The 22122-nt window shown below is 41.4% G+C and overlaps 1 protein-coding gene across 1 annotated transcript in view; it reads right to left on the bottom strand.

Annotated features, from left to right (window-relative positions):
• The window catches only part of CFDP1 (craniofacial development protein 1), a 134197-nt gene that overhangs the window by 86245 nt on the left and 25830 nt on the right, over positions 1–22122 (bottom strand). Inside the window, exon 5 of the mRNA XM_068528065.1 lies at positions 19654–19773. Coding sequence (XP_068384166.1) covers positions 19654–19773 — 120 coding nt within the window. The remainder of the gene's footprint in view (positions 1–19653; positions 19774–22122) is intronic.

Genomic DNA, 22122 nt, shown 5'->3' with positions numbered 1-22122 from the left:
AGCTGGGTTAGAGATGAGATGAAGGAAGGAGTAGACATTCACAGTTTGAGAGGGAATCAACCAGTTGCTGCTGGCTTTGAAAACAGTAGGGGGCCATGAGCCAAGGAATGTGGATGATCTCTAGAAGCTGGGAAGGTCCATAGCTGAAAGCAAGAAAATGAGGACCTTAGTCCTACACTCACTAGGAACACAGACCTGCTTTGATTTTAGCATGGTGAGACCACAGTGTTGGACTTCCAGTCTGCAAAATTTTAAGACAATAAACTTGTGCTATGTAAGCAGCTACATTTGTAGTAATTTGTTACAGTAGCAATAGAAAACTTGTTCACACAAAAATGACACACTTATGGGAATTCCCTGGTGGTCCAGTGGTTAGGACTCAGTGCGTTCATTGCTGTGGACCGGGTTCAATCCCTGGTTGGGGAACTAAGATCCTGCAAGATGCGCGACGAGGCCCACCCCTACCCCCCCAAAAAAAACCCACACAAACTCACACACTTACATTCACACAAAAACCTGTACACAAATATTTGTAAAACGTTATTTGTGATACTGAAAGATGTTACCATAAGGGGAATCTGGGTCAAGGAGTCAAGAAAACTGTTATTTTATACAACTGCATATGAGTCTACAATCTCTCAAAATAAAAAGTTTAATTAAAAAAAAAAAGGTATCGGGGCTTCCCTGGTGGCGCAGTGGTTGAGAGTATGCCTGCCAATGCAGGGGACACGGGTTCGAGCCCTGGTCTGGGAGGATCCCACATGCCGCGGAGCAACTAGGCCCGTGAGCCACAATTGCTGAGCCTGCGCGTCTGGAGCCTGTGCTCCGCAACAAGAGAGGCCGCGACAGTGAGAGGCCCGCGTACCGCGATGAAGAGTGGACCCCACTTGCCGCAGCTGGAGGAAGCCCTCGCACAGAAACGAAGACCCAGCACAGCCAAAAATAAATAAATAAATAAATTTAAAAAAAAAAAAAAAAAAAAAAAAGGTATTGGGTTACTCATCAAAATCCAGGAGGATTCAAGAACCAAGTTCAGAGGCCAGAAACAATGCCCCCAAATCACACTGCAGACCTAGAGTGATGAGGATGCTGCTGTCATGGACACCATCCACATACTGCAGCTGGTACCCCTACGTAGGCCCAAGAAGATTTTTGGAGTTCCCTGCCTCTGCCTCACTAGGCCTGGACTCAAAATGCTGGGCACATAGCTGATTCATGAAGCCAAGGTTCCTGACTGAAAACTAGCTACAAAGGGTGCTGGGAAATCAAGGGTTTTGAATATTCAGCTCCTTGCCTCCCATGAAGGGTGGCATTTATGAAATTTCTTGCAGATCTCTGAGGAGGTGAGACCAGACAGACAAAAAGAAGGTCCAGGGTCTTCCCTGGCGGTGCAACGGTTAAGAATCCGCCTGCCAGGGCTTCCCTGGTGGCGCAGTGGTTGAGAATCCGCCTGCCAATGCAGGGGACACGGGTTCGAGCCCTGGTCTGGGAGGATCCCACATGCCGCGGAGCAACTGGGCCCGTGAGCCACAGCTACTGAGCCTGCGCGTCTGGAGCCTGTGCTCCGCAACAAGAGAGGCCGCGACAGTGAGAGGCCCACGCACCGCGATGAAGAGTGGCCCCTGCTTGCCGCAACTAGAGAGAGACCTCGCACAGAAACGAAGACCCAACACAGCCATAAATAAATAAATAAATAAACTTATAAAAAAATAAAAAAGAATCTGCCTGCCAATGCAGGGGACACGGGTTCAAGCCCTGGTCCGGGAAGATCCCACATGCCACGGAGCAACTAAGCCCATGTGCCACAACTACTGAGCCTGCACTCTAGAGCCCGTGAGCCACAACTACTGAGCCCGCGTGCTGCAACTACTGAAGCCCGTGAACCTAGAGCCCGTGCTCCACAACAAGAGAAGCCACCGCAATGAGAAGCCCGCACCCCGCAACAAAGAGTAGACCCCACTCGCCACGACTAGAGAAAGCCCGCGCGCAGCAACGAAGACCCAACGCAACCAAAAAAAAAAAAAAAAAAAAAAGACGGAGCTGAAAGGGGGAGTTACAAATAGACTGATATAGATATGAGGGAATTTCACATAAGAAAATTCATGGATGTTTTAGAAATTGTATCAAAAAATATTCCCAGATATTTTGTTTCTGAACAGAACAGGGAAAACCAACAATGGGAACAATGTAATAAGTACCTCAAAAGAGAATAGAAAAGCATCAGATATTTAAGATACAAAGTATTTTAATGGTGAAAATCAATAGGTTTTAGGAGAAGCATCAGTTCATATCTGATATGAAAGATAAGTCATCAAATGTATTTTTAAAGAGTATTGGGTATTTCCTCCTATGCTCAGAGTGATCAGAAATATTTCCTTTGAGTTACTCAAATTCACCACTTGTAATGAACAACTTCGTACTAGTTGCAGGGAGACACTTTTAAAAGAGGAATACAGGGTATCTGACCTTAAAGAACTCACTCCAGTTCAGGCAAGATGAATGTTTAATATAACCTAAACATTTTCCAGATAAAGACCTAGAAAAGCTAGATTAAAATATACCAAAAATTATTTTAAATGTATAAGCTGAACCCACAAGAAAGAAAGGGAAACCCCCAGGGTGCCTGGATCAAAGAAGGAACTGAAAACCACAGTGGTAGCATATAAGTTGATATAGTGGCTACAAGGGGGTGAATGGGGTGGGGAAGAAGTTTCAATAACTTTCACCCTGGGTTTTGTTACACACATGATAACAGGACTGATCTTGGACTTATAAAAGGTGGAACACTAGAACTAAAACTTCAAATAAAGTAGAAGCTACTTTATCCTCAGGGAAAGGACAGACTAGGAAAAATTCACCTAACAGCCCATGGAGCAGACAAGAAAACTTTTCTCTGCTTGGACAGTAGGGAAAAGGGGGAAAAAAGTATCTCCTGAGAACTGGAACCCTGGGCCTGCAATCACATGGAGTTGGGGTTCACAGTTACTTCAATTGTAATAGCTGAGTGTTCTAGAAACTTCAAAGCAAAAAAATTAACATGAATAGTAGCCCAAGCCAGGGCACCTAGTAGAGAATTCATCTCCACTTTTGAGAAATACAGCTTCACTAGGCCATATGAGATCACTCCAAGACAAAACCTTACTAAAGATGAGTAAAGAATACTAAACACAAAAGGAAATAATCCACTATAAGAGAGACAACAAATGAAATAAAGACAGCTTTAGAACTCCAAGAACTTCTGATAAAAGAACCATCAGACGGACACTATAAAGGAAGTATACTTAAAATGATTATGAATATAAAAGAAAACCTAAAAACCATATGAATGAGATCCTATGAAAAAAGAACAGGCAGATTTGAAAACAAATCAAATAAAAATTCTAAAAATAAAAAACGTAGTCACACACACACAAAAAAACATAGTCACTGGAATGAAACTCAATGAACAAGTTAAAACAGATCAGACACAGCTGAAGAAAAAGTAAAGAACTAGCACACAGGAGACAGCCAGAAGGCAACTCAGAGAAATAGTGAGATGAAAAATACCACAGAAAAGTGAAGTGATACTGAGGACAAAATGAAAAGATCTGACATACAGGAGTTCTAAAAGGAGATATTAAATGCAAACAGACGATATTCAAAGAGATAATGCCTGAGAAATTTTCAGAACTTTCAAAAGGCATGAAGCCTCAGATTTAAGAAACAAAACTAAATCCATACCATCTCCATTGTATTGAAACTGCAGAAATCCAAAGTCAAAGAAAAGATCTTAAAAGAGCTTTATTCTTCTTAAGGCATGAATAAGAAAGAATAAAATAACTATACTTCATGCTCCAATGTTTAAAGGGTCATGAGCACAACAGCAGTAGAGAGAGAGGACCTGTATCAGGAAAGAGTGTGGGAGGGCAAAGCTGGACTTGAAAAATGGGCAGGATTCCCATAGATGGGGAGAGATGAGGGCACCTGGGGGTGGGAGTGGGGAGTCTGAATAAGCTGAGGGAGGAAAATATGGGGCAAAGGGAAGGACTTCTTTCTGGTTGTCAAACAGAGTAACAGAAAAAAGTGTGGTTGGCTGGAACTAAAGTAGTATGTTGTTCACTAATATTAGGCTAAAGAATTTGAACTTAATAGTAGGTAACAAGGATCAAAGTTTTGAGCAAGTGATAGGATCTAAACTGAACTTCTGCCAAAAATCTCTTACCCCAGCAGCGGCACCCCGGGTGCATATAGGAAGAAGGACTGTTGCCTTTAAGTAAACTTAGGAAACAATTCTAATAGTCCAAGCTTTTCAAAAGACTTTAGAAAATATTCCAATTACCACAGAGAGAATCTGCAGAAAGAAAGACCCAGAAAAAAGGCAATGGGAATGAAGATGAAATATAGAGAGAAGAGGGGGAGGAGAGGGAGGGAAAGAATATAAATGAATATTTATAGACATTTTGAAGGTGGAATTAAAAGGACTTAATGGATTGGGCAGTGGGCGGGGGGGCGGGCAAGAAAAAGAAAGGGAAGAAGACAGCACTGAGGTTGGGACTGAGTGATTCAGGAAATAGTGGTGGTATATTTTTTCTCCAGAGACAGACCGGCAGTGTGACCCAGCAGATAAGAACACTGGAATAGAAAGAAGCTTTAATTTAGGTACTCTCTCTGACAAGCTACTTAACTACACAGGCTCTGTTTCTCCAGCATTGTAAAATGGAACAAGTTAGAGAAAATGAATTAAATGTTGGACCACTGTGGTGTCAAGGGTATTCAGAATAAACTTCCAGCAAGCAGTGAGAAATATGCAGTGAGGGTCTGGAGCTCAGGAGAAAGGCAGTTCTGGAAGGACAGAGAACCACCAACATAGAAGAGATGGTTAAAGCTGTTGGAGTAGATGAATGACATTATTTAAATGCATAAAGAGCAGAGGCCTGTGAATCTTGAGAAAACCCTACACAAATGCAGAAAAGGTGGCAGTGGATAAGCTTAGAGTCTTATCAGGAAGGGGTGTCCTGAGATAGTGTATCATAATTACATGACATACCATACTGGGAGAAAGAAGTTGTGTGCCATTTTCCATTGCTAATCAATTTCCCCAAGGACTGATAAAATGTAAGGGAAAAAAAAGCCTTTATCATGAACTTTCCCTACTGTATCTGGGAAGCACAGATCCTTTGCTTTCATTATGGTGCTAACCAAAGTCCTATTTCAAAGGAGTTTTAAAAATATATAACTCCAGTTTTATAAAGACAGATACTTCATAATCTAAGGCTTCATGCTGAAATTCTGTCTGGCTCATTCTTGAATGATACTATAAAACACATAGCTAATCCACGTTAGTCCAATAGGAAAGTTGGCTTCACCACAACAAGACTGAGAAATTGAGGTCCAAACAGGTCCAATGTAAGCTACATCAGAATGACTTTCTGAAATGCTATCAAAAACTTGGATTTAGCTCACCCACAGCACATACAGACACATGGCTGGGAAGGAGACATGATGCTTGTGGTTACTGTGCTCCAAAGGGAACTTCCTCACATCTTTTCTTTGAAACTAGTTACACTAGACAAGAGCCCAAGATCAAGAATGTTTTGTACATGGGATCCCTTAGATCCTTCTAACTCTCACTTCTGGTCCAAATAAGTTATGTCACACTCTTCTCTTTTGGTTCCTGCCTCCTACAGTTCACCATTCTGCACGCAGCTGGGGCTAAATGATCCCGGTTTAAAGCAAAAGCCAATGCAAAGTGTGGGTTTTTCCTGCTCATTCTCAAATAAGCAGCTACTAATTGTAAATATTTCAAATTCAAGGAAAGTCTAACATTCAAAAGGTTGTGACTTTTTTTTACGGTCATAAGCATCCAGAATTACTATATCTAAAGATTAATGATTGTTCAGAATCTTCCATTTTCTTAATGACACAGAAATATTAGCCTAGGTTAGAAATTTTAAATTCTTTCAGCTGAAATTTATCATAGGTTCCCTTGGATAACTGGGTTTTGGCAAGAATCCAGAGCTAGTAACTGAATATAGTAAGTGCTGCACCTCACATCAGCCTGATTTTCAATCCCTGACCAAAATAATCAGAACACAGCTTCTCAGCCTCTCCCATAAGAAAAATCCCCCAATCCAAATTAAAATATTTATCAAATTTGCATCTTTCTATATAATCATAACCTTCCACCAAACAGCAGCAAGATGCCTGTATCAAAACGTGATCAGAACATAAGAATCACTGACTGCTATACTTAGGACAAATGACATTCTTTACTGACATTAAAACATTTCGGATATGGGGATATATGTATATGTATAACTGATTCACTTTGTTATAAAGCAGAAACTAACACACCATTGTAAAGCAGTTATACTCCAATAAAGATGTTTAAAAAAAAAAAATTGGGGGATAGTAACTTCCAACACTATGGACATAGAGAGAGAAATCACACACAGCATTTTAAATAATCTATAATATACAGTCCCTAAATTGGCTCACGATTGCTCTCAGTGTTTATAAAACTCAGATTTTTACCTGAACTCTTAAATGACTGAGAATTAATTAACTTTCATGATTTGATACAATATGGAGACTACCTATAGGTGATACCCAAACCTTAACTTATTCTTTAACATTTGACAAATGCACAAAAATGTAGCACTAGATTAATTCTTGAAAAAAAAAATCTGTTTTTGGTAAAGGTTTTCAAAGGAGGGGAAATTTTAAGCCACAGTGCAAACCAGCAGGTTATGAAGATTCAGTTAACATAATGATTGTGGAGAAACCCTGAATACTAGTAATGCTGTGTGGAAATGGGCCCTCCCTCTCATGTAACACTGGAGAGATTTCAAATTGTTCTTGTCTATTATGATTTAAGGTGCACACATTTGATGAGCCAGCAATCCCACTTCTAAGAATCTGTCCTCCAGAAATAACAGCATGAGATCATAAAAAAATATATGTGCAAGGATTATTATGGAACTATTCATAACTGTAAAATTTGGAAAACTAAATGTTCACCAATAAGGGAATGGTTATTCAAATTATAGAATATTCACACAACAGAATATCATGCAGGCATAAAAAAATGTAGATGTTTATACTGGACCTAGAAAGATGCCCAAGATAGACTGTTTAAGTAAAAATACAGGTTGCAGATTAATGGAGAAGAGTGAGTACATTTTTGTTTTAATGTTATATGATTACAATATACTAGCATAGTAAGGGAAGGACTGGACATAACTGATAACCAGCTAAAATTCTTAGCCTCTGGGGCTGGGAATGAAAGAACAGGCAGGTAGCAAGGAAATTTCACTTCCTTCTTTCTGAAAAAAATTTAAGTGGTAGGACTACAGGTCATTTTTTACTTTCTTATTTGTAATTCAAAAAACAACAGTAAAAGCTTTTGGATCTCAAGGAAAAAAATGAGAGAAGAAAAATCATCTTCCACTTTCTAAGCACAATGGTGAAGTTTAAAACAAAACAAATTCTAATAAAAGAAAGATGGAGAAATTGTATAACACATAGAAATCTCATACCAAGAGAATAATCTAATTAGAGAAAAATGTATAGCACTTATATACCAAATCTTAGGGATGCTTCATGTTCCTGGGATCTTGCCAAAGACAAGCTATCTTTTCAGGGGGACTCTGCCCTCTAGTGTACACTAAAAGAAGCTAAAGCACTCAAAGTAAATCAATAAATTCGTGTTATAACCAAAATATTTCCACTTCATTCCTAGAGCATCACAATCCTCTTCTTAAATGAATGTCTCCATATCCTTATTTCCAAATCAATTTCCTATTATCGTACTGAGTAAACTTTATGAAAGTCATAGCTTCAGCTACCTATTCTTTCCATTCTTCCCTACACTACCAAGAAGCACCCAAAGCACTTTCCTGACACCTATTTCACACCAAGAAAAAGTTGGCACAACCAAGGGTATAGGAATATAGCAAAATAAAAGTTTAAAATTTTATAACACATACAGGCACCTGGCTCTTAAACTCATAGATTGTTGAAACTTGTTGGCACTTTAACTCAAGGGTAAGGGCAAAGGAAAAAAGAAGGCTGCTCTGTGTAATAAAGTTCAACTCCTCACAGGATTTTCTAAGAAGACTAGAATTTGTTCAACTCTGGGCAACACTGAAAACCAAAAGGGACGTTTCCTAGATTCACGGTATTTGCTGTAGGTATTCAATCCCATCCTGGTGACCGCAAATGAAAAATGTTCTTACTTTGAAAGCTTTTCTATGTTTGGGATCTCATTTAGACGCTTATATTGCTTGATCCAAATGTCAAAGAGTCTCCAAAAAAAAGCGGAACAGGGGGAATGGGGGGGGGGGGCGGGCGGGGGCGGAGAATAATCACTAATCTCTCCATTCATAATTCTTTCACTTTCTAGCTTGGCCTGGAACAATCTCTTCAAATCAAGAATGTGAATGAGGGACTTCCGTGGTGACGCAGTGGTTAAGAATCCGCCTGCCAATGCAGGGGACACGGGTTCGAGCCCTGGTCCGGGAAGATCCCACATGCCGCGGAGCAACTAAGCCCATGCGCCACAACTACTGAGCCCGTGAGCCACAACTACTGAAGCCTGTACGCCTAGAGCCTGTGCTCCGCAACAAGAGAAGCCACCACAGTGAGAAGCCTGTGCACCGCAACGAAGAGTAGCCCCTGCTCGCCGCAACTAGAGGAAGCCCGCGTGCAGCAACAAAGGCCCAATGCAGCCAAAAATAATTAATTAATTAATTTAAAAAAAAGAATGAATGAGATGAGATCACCTTTAATAAATTCAAAATATTCCAAGTATTCATGGGGAAATCTTTAAAGAATTATTTAATTTCAATTTCAAATCCACTTACTCTGTACCTGCAACACCGGTAGAGGTATACTTAAAAAACAATTGAAGAATAAATTAAGGGACTTCCCTGGTGGCGCAGTGGTTAAGAATCCGCCTGCCAATGCAGGGGACATGGGTTCGAGCCCTGGTCCAGGAAGATCCCACGTGCTGCGGAGCAACTAAGTTCGTGCACCATAACTACTGAGCCTGCGCTCTAGAGCCCACGAGCCACAACTACTGAGCCCACGTGCCCAGAGCCTGTGTTCTGCAACAAGAGAAGCCACTGCAATGAGAAGCCCGAGCACCGCAACAAAGAGTAGCCCCCGCTGGCCGCAGCTAGAGAAAAGCCGCACACGGCAACGAAAACCAACGTGGCCAAAAGTAAAAAAATAAAAAGAATAAGCTAAAACCAAATGAGGCAGAGTATAAGCATCCATTGAAGAACATGAAGGTGAAAGTCAGTACAGGGTTTTCTTGCCCCAACACACAGCATCATTCTGGAGCTGATAAGTAAAGTAACAGCAGTACCACTGAGGCTGCCAGAGGCTGCCAGAATCAATCATTTCCTCTTAAAAGTTATTTCTAGCTAGTCCTATTCTGGAACAAATGGCTGCTAGAAGAAATGGCCTTAAAACAAACTGGGCAAGGATATTTCCTACTTGAGTCCCCTGGCAACACCCTCACATAAGCTTTCTACAACGTAGAATTCAGACCTCAGTAAGAGTCCATTGCCATACTCCAATAAAGATGTTAAAAAAAAAAAAAAAGAGAGTCCATTGCCAGACAGAAACGGTAACAGCCATTACTCCCCAGTATCACATCTTGTCCACAGCTTCGTTGTTGACTGCTGGCAGATTATCAAAGAACAAACACACCTCCAACTCATTTTTAAAATGTGCTATTTTTGGATTTTGCTACTTTTTTAACCTTCTTCACAAATCAACATTTATTTAAGGCTCCATGTTAGTCATTCTGGGACAAGTTATTAAGGAGTTTAAATCTGAGCCTCACTTTCTCGCGGCTACATATATAGTTATTCTGGAAAAATGAAATACAATTTAGCTATTCAGCCCTAATTATCCAGACTGGTGGAGGGCAGGGCTACAGGGAGGATGCCAGTAATTTTACTCTGCTCTTAAGAGTACCTGGGCTTCCCCGACTTGCTGCGGCAGACATAAGTACCCAAGTTTGAGCTTGGAAGAGCTGCCCATTGCTATCTGTTCCCTGGTAGGCACCAAAGGAGGATTCAGTTATGACCTTCACAAATGAGGAGGGAGCGTGCTGGTGCTTCTGCTGTGCTTTCAATCAGAATGACAAGTGAGACGAGTCTATTCAGGTGCCACCCAGCTCGGTGGGAGTCCCGCTCTCAGCACCTGGACAGGTGGGAGACGAGGTCCCCTTCCCCCAGCCTGGGGCGGGCAGGTGGCCCGGGAACCTAGTCCCGAGCTGCCGAGCGCCAGACAACCACCTCCCTCCCATGATCAGAAAACCAGAGGTCACCTTCCCACAGAAACTTTATTTTTCACAAATCTCAAGTGCAAAACATAGACGACCATTTTTAAAAAGCAGAGTCAAATTTTTAACCACAGATGTCTACAAGAATTATACCTTTAAAAAACACAACCAATTTTTATATTTCAAAAATATCTCAACTCAAATAAATTAATTTCTCAAAAAGTAAAAAAAAAAAAAACTAAAAAAAATGTGCTAGCTCCTTCAATTTCATGAGATAAGGATGAGATTAAAATATAGTACAGGAAACCCAGACTAGCCATGGTTAATGAGAAAAAGGCTTACAAAGGAAATGGGAGTAAATAGTCATTTCACTTCCTTCAAAAATAACAAAACACAAAATAGCTTTCAAAGAGTCCTTCATAAGTTATAAAGCTGAAGAGATACTTTTAACAAAAAAGGCCAATTAGGAGGGTAAGAAAGAGTGGTTGTAAGGCACAGGGGCTGAGAGCCCAGACTTTAGTCTCAAATAGAACTGGACTGGAATCCAGGCTCCACCATCCATCAACTATACAATTCTAACAAATTAAGGGCTCCTCCCTGAGCCTCAGTTTCCTGATCTGTGAAATGGGCACAAAGTTAGCACCTATCTCTTGAAATGTTTATGTGGAATAAATGAAATAATACATGTAAAACACTTAGCACGGTGCCTTAAATTTGGTAAACTGTCAATAAACAGAAACTATTCTTTTAAAACGGATAGAGAAACATTTAACCTACAGCATGAGAAGATAGTATGTCATACTTAATCTAGAGAACAAACTGGTTCCAAAAGGAAATTAACCTGGTCATTAAAGGGAAACATGGCATTCTAGCATGTGAGAAACACCTGACTACAGGAACCAAGCGGGTAGCATAAATGAGGAGCAGGGACAGGAACAGGCGCAACCCATCTGCTCTGCTCCAGCTCCTTGCTGCTGTAAGGAAAGAGGGAGGGCAGTGGCACAACTTCTCATTTCTGAAGAAAAACCAGTAATCCAGAGTTTTATGTCAACTCTCCTGATTTTTAAATACTGACCAAATAAAAACATACAAGGACAGATCTGATCCATCAACTGCCAGTTTGTGCATGTCTAACCTGGAGCAGAGTCTCAAACTGGAAACTGAAGGACCCCAGCTCCTTAAAACAGCATGTCACAAAGCTGGCATTCTGGAAAAGAAAATTCTCTGTACAAACTGTCCTAAGCACTGCAGGATATTTAGTATCCCTGAAACCCACCCACTAAGTACCAATGGTCTCAAGTCATGTGACACCAAAATATCTCACCACACGTTTCTGAACACCTCCTACTGGCAGCACCACATTCACTAAGAGTAACAAAGTTAAATTCAAAAGTTAATGAGGAGGACTTTCCTGGTGGCTCAGTGGTTAAGAATCCACCTGCCAATGCAGGGGACGCGGGTTCGAGCCCTGGCCCGGGAAGATCCCACATGCCGCAGAGCAACTAAGCCCGTGCGCCACAACTACTGAGCCAGCGCTCTAGAGCCCGTGAGTCACAGCTACTGAAGCCCGTGCACCTAGAGCCTGTGCTCTGCAACGAAGAGTAGCCCCCGTTCGCCACAACTAGGGAAAAAGCCCATGAGCAGCAATGAAGACCCAACCCAACGCAACCAATAAATAAATAAATAAATAAAAGTGTACCGCTTAAAAAAAAAAAAAAAAAGTTAATGAGAGTCATGAACATCTATTTACAAACAGTAACAAAATAAGGACAGGGCCAGCCCTGAGTCAACTAAACTAAAACCCCAAATTATCATCAAACAGGAAATCTCACTAAGTAGAAAGCTTAGAGCTGGCTGTGGGAACAAATCAAAAGGCTTAACTCCCTCTCCTTACTTCTAACATTAATTATGACAAAAGGAAACTGTCGTATCTTTTTTCTAGCCATTTCTTTTATAGTGTTACTGGACATTACAGTTTTCCACCAATCTCTTTTTTCCTACAGCAGGAGCTTACATATAGAACTACACATGCTTTAAAAGAAATCATGGTGGAAGGAACCCCTTGGTAACACTCCTGGATTTTTCCCTTATGGTTCACTGTCCCCTTCAAGAGCATGTCCAAGTTACCATATGACCCAGCAATTCCACACCCAGGTACACACCCAAGTGAAATGAAAAGACATGTCCCCACAAAAACTTGTATATGAATGATTATAGAAGAATTATTTGTAATAGTCAAAAAAAGTGGTAACAATCCTATGCCCATCAACTAATGAGTGGATAAATAAAATGTGGTACATTCATACAATGGAATATTATTCAGCCATAAAAAGGAATGAAGTACAGACACAAGAATGAACCTTGAAAACATTATGCTAGTCACAGAAGCCAGAGCCAAAAGGACAAATATTGTATGATTCCATTTATATGAAATGTCCAAATAGGCAAACCTAGACACAGAAGATTGACTAGTGGTTTCCTGGGGGTGGGGGAGAGAAATGGGGATAAAGATGGAGAGTGACGGCATTTTGGGGGGAGTGATGTACAGCTCTGAATACACTAAAAAATAAATGAACTATATAATTTAATAGGTGAATAAATAAAAACAGCTCAGTAAAGCTATTTTTAAAAAGTGAGGAAAAAAGCACATCCAATTTAAAATTATTAAATAGACTAATACCATTTGTTCTCTTAAAGACAAATCCAAACAATATCACAGGTCATGTCTAGAATGCCCACTTTCTTCTAATGATCTTAATTATAATAATTACCAATAAGCACTTACTCATGATACTCATGGTTTTGAAACAAGCTGATTCTCCTCTTCCTGAAATGGTCATTCTTAGGCATTCAGTAACCTCACCATGTATATCTACTCATAGGCACATACCACCTGACCAGGCATTTCACAAGAGCATCAGACCAGGAGGTGAAGTCAGATTTTTGAGGTGGCCTGTCTTTTTTTGTTGTTGATGTAAATATATTTTCTGTGAATAAGTTGAGGGTCCTTTCTTCCCTGTCAGTCAAAACACTTGAAATATAATTGGATCTAGCTTTGAAATGCTCCTCTCAAGCGGAATGCAACTCCTTTAAAAGTAAAAGGGCCTAAAAAATAAGTCAACATAGGTCGGAGGTCTAACTGATCTTCATAACAAGAGATGCTGATCAAAAATTAGAAACATTTCCACCCAGTACTGTGGCTATGTCTGGTTTTTGTTACTTTTTTTTTTTTTAAGGGCTGCTGTGTATGCAATGCTCGTCAGTGTTTTTATTTTTATTTTTTTTTTAATTAATGAATTTATTTATTTAGTTTTGGCTGCATTGGGTCTTCATTGCTGTGCGTGGGCTTTCTCTAGTTGCGGCGAGCAGGGGCTACTCTTCGTTGCAGTACGGGGGCTTCTCATTGCAGTGGCTCCTCTTGTTGCGGAGCACGGGATCTAGGCATGTGGGCTTCAGTAGTTATGGCTTGTGGGCTCTAGAGCACAGGCTCAGTAGTTGTGGCGCACAGGCTTAGTTGCTCCGCGGCATGTGGGATCTTCCCGGACCAGGGCTCGAACCCGTGTCCCCTGCATTAGCAGGCGGATTCTTAACCACTGCGCCACCAGGGAAGCCCTGGTTTTTGTTACTTGAAGTGAAATGCTCAATGATCTCTGTATAAAAAAGACTCTATTTTGAAACTTAAAAGCCAACAAAGTCATATTAACTCACGTCCGAGGAGCTTGGGAGACATCAGATCAACTGCTCAGACAGCAAGACTGTTGTACAAATTAAAGGTCCTGGGGACTGACTGCTCAAATACACTGAGTACCAACAGGTCTTCTACCTGCAGTGTGACACTGTGAGGAATTCTATCTCTTCTATCTTTGGGGCAAACATTGCTAAACTGACACCACCCAGGATGTTGTCTGAGACTCAACAATAAAGCCTCTTTTTTTTTTTTGCTCAATAGACCAAGAAGACAAGACAAAGTTACATGGGAAAATGATGTTTTTCACCCTTATGTTTTATTGCTTTAGGTCACTCTCAATCTATAAGGAGGCAACTAAATAGTAAGCCCTTCATTAAACAAGTTAACGCTTATGGGTAGGATTATAAACTTGAGTGGAACTAACGGCTGCCCACTGTTGGAATAAAGTAAGTAATAAATGTTGGGTTGAAGGCAAGCAGTAAATGTACCAGCCAGACACCCACAAACACTGGTAGAAGCTGGATTCAAGTGGCCAACAGTATTGGTAGCAAAGGCTGGAGGGGAGTGGAGGGTGAGAAGTGGATCAAGAGCTTAGACTAACAGAACTAGAGGAATTCAGACACATTAGGCTGAGCACGGTGCTTTTTTCTACCAATCGTAGAGTTTCTTGTCATTTCTGACTCCGGCCTCTAATGAATTGGGCGTTTTGTTTACTCCATCCCCAAAGCATAAACTTTGGCTTTTTATAGCCAAAGCAGTGTGCTATTTTAAACATGTGGCGGAAATGCATTGTCAGTTACAAACATTTGCTCCTGTGATTCTTATTTGCTAGCAAAGGACGTGGGACAGGATGTTTTACTCTCCTGCTCTGGTTTTCCTGTATTGCTTAAATCTGTTTAGAGAGAAGAAAAATAAACAAAGTGTTTCTGCTGGGCAATTTCTATAAACTAAAGCAACTCCAAAAATGAAAATGAAAATAGTCTGTGGAAAAAATATTTTACTGCATTAAAATAATTTTCTTTTAATAAATTAGATATTTCCTGTAGATTCTTCCCCTGAAAACTTTGCATACCACGCATGTGCAGCCTGCAGCACATACTAATGTCTGCACTGAGAAAATGTGTGCACTTAGACACCCCAGATCAAATGAATTCCTCTTGAGCCTGTCTTTTCCCAAGCACAACTACAACTGTGGAAGCTTTTTGAGATGAATATCAGAAAAATGATCATGCCAACCTTGAAGGTCATCTTCCGGATTTATTCAGAAATTCAAGGTACATGTATCATAATTAAATGTGTCCCCATTTGCATGTACAAACTGTGAGGACTTTTTTACTGAGGCAGACATATCCTTGTAATCTGTTATGTGCCATTATAGCTTTCAAAGAAACTGATTTTGCTCAAATTTCACTTTACCCCTTTATAAAGGAGTCAGTCGTTCATTAATCTACTAAAAGATATGTCATTGGTTGACCCCTCTAGATTCCCTCTACGTCCTTCTCCACGCTGCTCTCTGCCCCAGATGCTGTCCTGTATGGACAAAAGACTCTCTCCTTTATCCAACCTTAGTCAGGCTCCTTTGAGGCCTCTTCTCGACTAAGCCTCAATCTTGGCCCCATCCTTGACGGGCTTGCATAGCTCAGTTTTGGCAAGAATCCTGCTAAATCAGTTTAAACAGAACTGCCTACTCATATCTGATCACTCTCAAAATATGATCAAGTTCCTCATTTGCCACCTCTGATGTATAAGTCCTTGGCCTGCCTTCAGCAAGAACCCTGTTAGGTCAGCTCAGCAAGAATCCCCCTACTTCTCATGTCTCCCCTCAGCACTGTTCCATCCACTGATCATCCTCCCACCCCCAATTCTGTTCCCTGGCTATAAATCCCCAGCTGTCTTTGCTGTATTCAAAGTTAAGTCTGATCTTTCCCCCGTGTTGTGATAGTCATTAACAACTACTGCAATAATCCTGAATAAGTCTTCCTTACCATTTTAACAAGTACCAGGATAATTTTTTCTTTCATAAGCCTCAGTGGCCAATGGAGTGCCCTAGCAAGAGATGGGATGGAGGGAGGAACGGAATATTTGTATATTTATTCCCCTGGCTTCCCCCTAGATGGTCCATCACTCAAGTGAAGTTCTCAGCTCCTGACAGGAGGCCCTCCCTATCTTCACTGCCATAAACTGCTCCCTGTCTTGCCCCTTCAGGTCTAGGGGTGGTGATGGAGCCTCATTATTACTAGGCCCAGAGACACCATACTGTCCCTCTCCCTGTGGTTTTTCATTATTCTGTGAGTTATTAAACTCTCCTCAAGGTATCCTAATTTGAGGATGCCATCTGTTTCCTGCTGGGTTCCCCTAATACAGATATCATCATAGCAGATTTCTTATCTTCCAAAGGCTATTAGCTCTTTCTAAGAAAAGAAGGCATGGGGCTTCCCTGGTGGCGCAGTGGTTGAGAATCTGCCTGCTAATGCAGGGGACATGGGTTCAAGCCCTGGTCCGGGAAGATCCCACATGCTGCAGAGCAGCTAGGTCCGTGAGCCACAACTACTGAGCCTGCGCGTCTGGAGCCTGTGCTCCGCAACAAGAGAGGCCGCAATAGTGAGAGGCCCGCGCACCGCGATGAAGAGTGGCCCCCGCTTGCCACAACTAGAGAAAGCCCTCGCACAGAAACGAAGACCCAACACAGCCATAAAAATAAATAAATAAATAAATAAATAAATTTTTTAAAAAAAACACAGGGTTGTATTTGTAGGTAGTGCTTACTTAGAAAATAAAAAAAAAATACAAAAAAAAAAAAAAGAAAAGAAGGCATGAATACAGAATACAGTGAGATTTCCATGAGTGACTTAGTGACTTAAACAAGGTGACCTTGACAAGCTACCACTTCTCCCTCCTCTGGTTATCTCCATAACTATGGTAACAGTGTTTTCTGAAACACATTGTTTCCAAGTAGAATCTCTAAGCACTAATACGGATTATTTTAAGAAACACCCAAGGAAGACAGAAGTAAAAATTATGCTAGTTGAAACTAACTATGCTAGAAACCTAAGGCAGAAGAAACTCTGCCTTTATTTCTATCTAGTACTTAATTTACAGTAACACTTTCAATAAATGCCAAGAGACACTGTTTAATAATACCAGATAAAAGCCTGGTAACCCAAAGACAAGCCTGCAGAAGGCTACTTCTATAAGTAGTCTAGAGCAGTATTTGTCAAATTCAGGTTGTAACAGACTGTGAAATCAATTCCATGGGTCATAACATTTTTTTAAATGACACATACTACACATAATAATTACATACTAATGGAAATAAAATAGAAGAGTTCACCATACATAGTAAAGGTAAATATAATTTCACCAAATTTTTATTTCACTTTTTAACATACCTATATTTATGGGTATACTAAGTCATAATGTAAAATGTACTCCTTATTTTGAGTTGCAGTCAATAAAGTTTGAAAGTCACTGGTATGAAGAAAATCCCTGTCAAACAATATAATGATTAGAAGGCTAAAAGCATGTTGCTTCAGCCAAGAGCCTCATATTTTTTATATCAGCCCTCATCAAAAATATAGTTTATTTCGTCACCCTGTACAAGCACATTTATAACCAAAATAGGAAATTCCCTGGCAGTCCAGTGGTCAGGACTCGGTGCTTTCACTGCTGGCGGCCTGGGTTCGATCCCTGGTCAGGGAACTAAGATACTGCAAGCCGCGGGCACAACCGAAAACAAACAAACAAACAAAACCCACACTGAAATAAAAATTTTGTGAAAACAATATTTATTCTTACCACATGATGTACTATGACATTTATTCTATTTCATTTCTCTTAAATGATGATTGCAAACCACAGCTTGAAAAGTACTGGCCTAGAGTATTAAAGAGGGTCAGTCTGGAGAACTCTGTTCGCATTACTCTGCTCCTCTCACAGATGCCTTCCTCGGTGTTTGCCTAATTTCCACTGTGGTAGCAAGCACTCAAACCCTTTTCCTTCTCAGGTTCCTGTGTAACTACTACACGACTTCTGCCACCTAGTTGCTCCAGTGGGAGAGAAATGCTTGGATTAAGAAGCAGATAAAAAGTATGGAGCAGATGTGGACACAGGCCATCCACATGCCCCTGCACTCACCGCCATGGCACCCTGAGAGCAGCGTCACTGCAAACACCTGCAGCTCGTGGCCTGAGCGCCGAGGAAGCAGCTGAGCCAGCACAGACGGGAGCTGGAGGGTAAATACCCCAGCCTCCTCGCCCTTGCCAAGTCTACCAGCAGGACTGAGGAGCAGCCACCACCAGCAGCGGCTGGAAAGTACACCCCGCACTGGCTGCCTTCCCACGCCTCTTCACTTCCCTGCTCGGGCTTCCTGGAATCACCTCCCACACGAATGAGTTGCATTCAAACCTTTGTCTCAGGGTTTGCTTTTGGGTAAATGCACACCAGTGTAACACAGTGTTGTTTGGAGCCAGGGCTGCAAAGATGAGAAAGGCCTGTTCTATAAAAGCTCGTAACCTGACAGGAAAACCAATGATTTTTTTTTTTTAATGTAAAAACACAAAACAAAACAGTGTTTTGGGAGGGAAGGATGAAGCAACAAACTGACTTAAGGATCAGCGAAGCCCCTACAGATGACTTGTTCTACGCCAAACACCTCAAGGACAGAGAGCTCCCCCTCAGGAGTCAGCAGGTGATCAGTGTTACAACGGGTGTGGTCCATGTTCACTTCTCTGTAGGCTAGTGCCCTGGTTCCTCATACTTACGGTGATGCTTTCCATCTTACATACAGGTTAAGAAGAAAGGAATTTTTATTTCCTCCAAAGAAAGAATTCTAGTCTTCAGCTAAAAATAGCCCATGTAGTATGGAAAACATGAAGGGAGAAAAACTATTAAGTTCTTGATGAGGTGTTAACAAAATTATTTGTAAGTCAGCTTTGACCTTTTTCTGTTCCTACGAGGTCTTTGGGGGTGGAAGCAAGTACTCAACCCAAATCTTTTATTACAAGTTCTGATGATCTGCTGATATTTTCATTCAAAAATTATTTTTTAGGGACTTCCCTGGTGGCACAGTGGTTAAGAATCCACCTGCCAATGCAGGGGACACGGGTTCAAGCCCTGGTCTGGGAGGATCCCACATGCTGCAGAGCAACTAAGCCCATGCGCCACAACTACTGAGCCTGAGCTCTAGAGCCCGCGAGCCACAGCTACAGAGCCCGTGTGCCACAACTACTGAAGCCCGCACGCCTAGATCCTGTGCTCCACAACAAGAGAAGCCACCGCAATGAGAAGCCTGCGCACAGCAACGAAGAGTAGGCCCCGCTCGCCGCAACTAGAGAAAGCCCGCGCGCAGCAACGAAGACCCATCGCAACCAAAAATAAATAAATAAACAAACAAATAAATAAATGTCATGCTTTAAAAAAAAATTATTTTTTAAATGTAAAGTCTACTATGTGTTCAGCTCTGTGGCCAACACTGTGTATCAGGACTTTTTTCAGAATCAAACAAGAAGCCTATGGCTAATTTTCCTCTGCCTCCCCCATTTTGGCAAATATTTCAGCAAAGGCACAACAGCAGCAGAATTCCTTCTCTCAGGAAAGGAGTCACGAGAGCTACAGGTAAAGGGTGTCCTTGTACTGAAAACAGCTTCTCCAACGTGTCAGGTACACCTGGACCTGAGACTAGACTACTCACCCTGACCCAGCAGGAAGTGACGGCAGAGCTGAAGGGACATTAGCCTGGGGTTTTTCTTTCTCATTTTGCTTGAAGAAGGATTTGGCTTCTTTAGATGTAGCATCCACTTCCTTAGTCACCCTGTACCAAGGAAGGAGACACCAAGTTTACAAGAGGAATAAAAAGAAAGAAACAAAATCTAAGAAAAGGGCATAAATAACAACAAGGAAAAACCCACTGGGCTTTCTATAAATTCTGGCTGCTGAGGTTTATGATTAAAGTGTACTGTAACAGTTCTAGATAAAGACATTGTCCCCTTATTAATTTAACAAATGAAACAACAGCATATGTAAGTCTGATGTCTCTCAAATCCCCTCCATTACTTCGGTCAGCGTGATAGTCACCACTGAATCACAGCCCATGTGGGTCACCGATGTGAAGGCTGAAAAGGGCTCTTCCACTGCACCTCACACGCAGATTAGTGCTCACACTTAAGTAAAAGTTGGAATGGGGAGATGGAGTATTTGGGAGAAAAACACTGGCATTATTTCAAGGAGAAAAGCAACAGTATAAACAATTGGGAATACTCTAAAAAAGGCTCCTGTTCTATACCTAACAACCCAAAGATGGAACAAAATTCCTTAAAACCGGCCAAACAGGCAGTGATTTAGGAGTGGAAGAAAGCGACACGATTGAGAATCTTGTCCAATTTCAAATCTGGAAAAAATGCTCTCAATAAAACTGAGTCCTCACCAGGGAAGTGCCTGTTTTTCTTTAATTAACAATAATCTTTTGATGTTCCTACTACCTGGTTTGCAAAAACTCCTATATATCCTGGCTCCTCCCTGACCTCTTCAGAGCAGTCCCTCAGAGTCATCTGAGAGGCTGTCTTCCAGGCTTAAGTCCTCATCAAGTCCGTCAAATAAAACGTAATTCTCCAAAAAAACAAAACAAAACAAAACTGAGTCCTAAAGGATCAAATAAAAGTATTAATGGTGCCTGAAATTTCAGATAAAGAAGCGAAATGCCTAATGCTGGCCTGGGTTTGACAAGTCAATAAAAACATCTGAGGAATTTTGTTTAAATGCCAATCTGTCTGTCGGAGGGTCCAAGACTATGGTCACTGTGTTACCATGAGTGTTCAAACAGGTCATTCAGCTTAATGACAGACGAATCCTATAAATTCTAGATTTGCAGGAATAGAAGTCTCTATCTTTTCTCTTCTTCCTTCTAGGCTTCTTAGGACCAGAACCAAATTTTCTCGTTAAGAACCATCTCACTCCTGCACTCAGTACTGTGTCACCCACACAAGTGGCACAAAATAAGAGGTTGAGAGTTTTACATTAAGAATCTTCCCTGGCAAAGACTGCCTTAATCTTGAAGGATGACTTCAAACAAACAAACAAACGAACACTCTGTTACTCCCCTACTCAAGTTCTTATGATGGCCCACTATTACTCAGAGGATCAAATACAAACTGCTGAACCCCCCAAATCAAGGTCCCCCCCAAATCTGCTCCTACTCTGTATTGGGCTTAATTTGTGTGTCCCTCTATTCTCCTAAGTAAACCTCTCAGTACTAAGAGTCAAGAGTCAAAAACAAGAGAAAGAATTTATATGATAGCTTAGACCACCATTCAGCAAATATTCACTCCTTCCCTGTGGACCAAGAAGATACTCCCCTACCCTACCGATGCTGAGCTTGGATACATGACTTGCTTCAACAGTCAATGAGATGTTAGCTGATTTGACAGAAAAAGAAGCTTTAAATGTATTTGTGCTGTTTCACTTGCCCCTTGAGTTCCTCCCTTTAGCCATAAGAACAGTATGCCTCAGGGAGCTGCTGGTCCAAGATGGCTGAAAGACACATGCTGCAGATCTGAACCCAACAAGCAGCTTGGAGACCAGCCTAGATTAGCTGAACCCCAGATATCCAGAAACACATGTTCAACAAATAAATTCTTATTGGTGTACACCACTGTGTTTTGGGATGGTCTGTAGCATTTCTGTAGCAGCAGCTAACACATTTACATTTCATGAGTGAGAACACTGATATCTAAGGGGTTCAGTTACTTTTTCTCATCTAGAGATTAAGTACCAATGCTAGAGAGAACCCTTCAGTAAATTCTATTTCCCAAAGATGGTTGCCACAAATTTCCCAACCCCCATGCTCTTCCAGAACCTGACACTACCCCAATGAAAGGGAGAGTATATGTCACCCCCCTTGAAACTGGGTGGGCCTTTGTGGCTGCCTCGACTCACAACGTTCAGTGGAAGGGGCACTACATGACTTGTAAGTCTCACTGAGAAAAGGTGATAGAGCTTCCAGGTGGCTCTCTCTCAAGAATGCACCTCTGAAACCCCAAGTTACCACACAAGAAGTCTGGCTGCCCTGAAGCCGCCATGCTGGAGAGAACACATGGGAATACCACTGAGACAGAGATACCTAAGGAGCCCGTTCCAGACCCCAGGTGTTTCTTCCTGGCCCAGG

The sequence above is a fragment of the Eschrichtius robustus genome, chromosome 19 (assembly GCF_028021215.1).
Source record: "Eschrichtius robustus isolate mEscRob2 chromosome 19, mEscRob2.pri, whole genome shotgun sequence".
In the NCBI taxonomy this organism is placed as follows: Eukaryota; Metazoa; Chordata; class Mammalia; order Artiodactyla; family Eschrichtiidae; genus Eschrichtius; species Eschrichtius robustus.
Note: the sequence above shows the minus strand (reverse complement) of the source record. Positions and strands in the feature narration are given on the sequence as shown.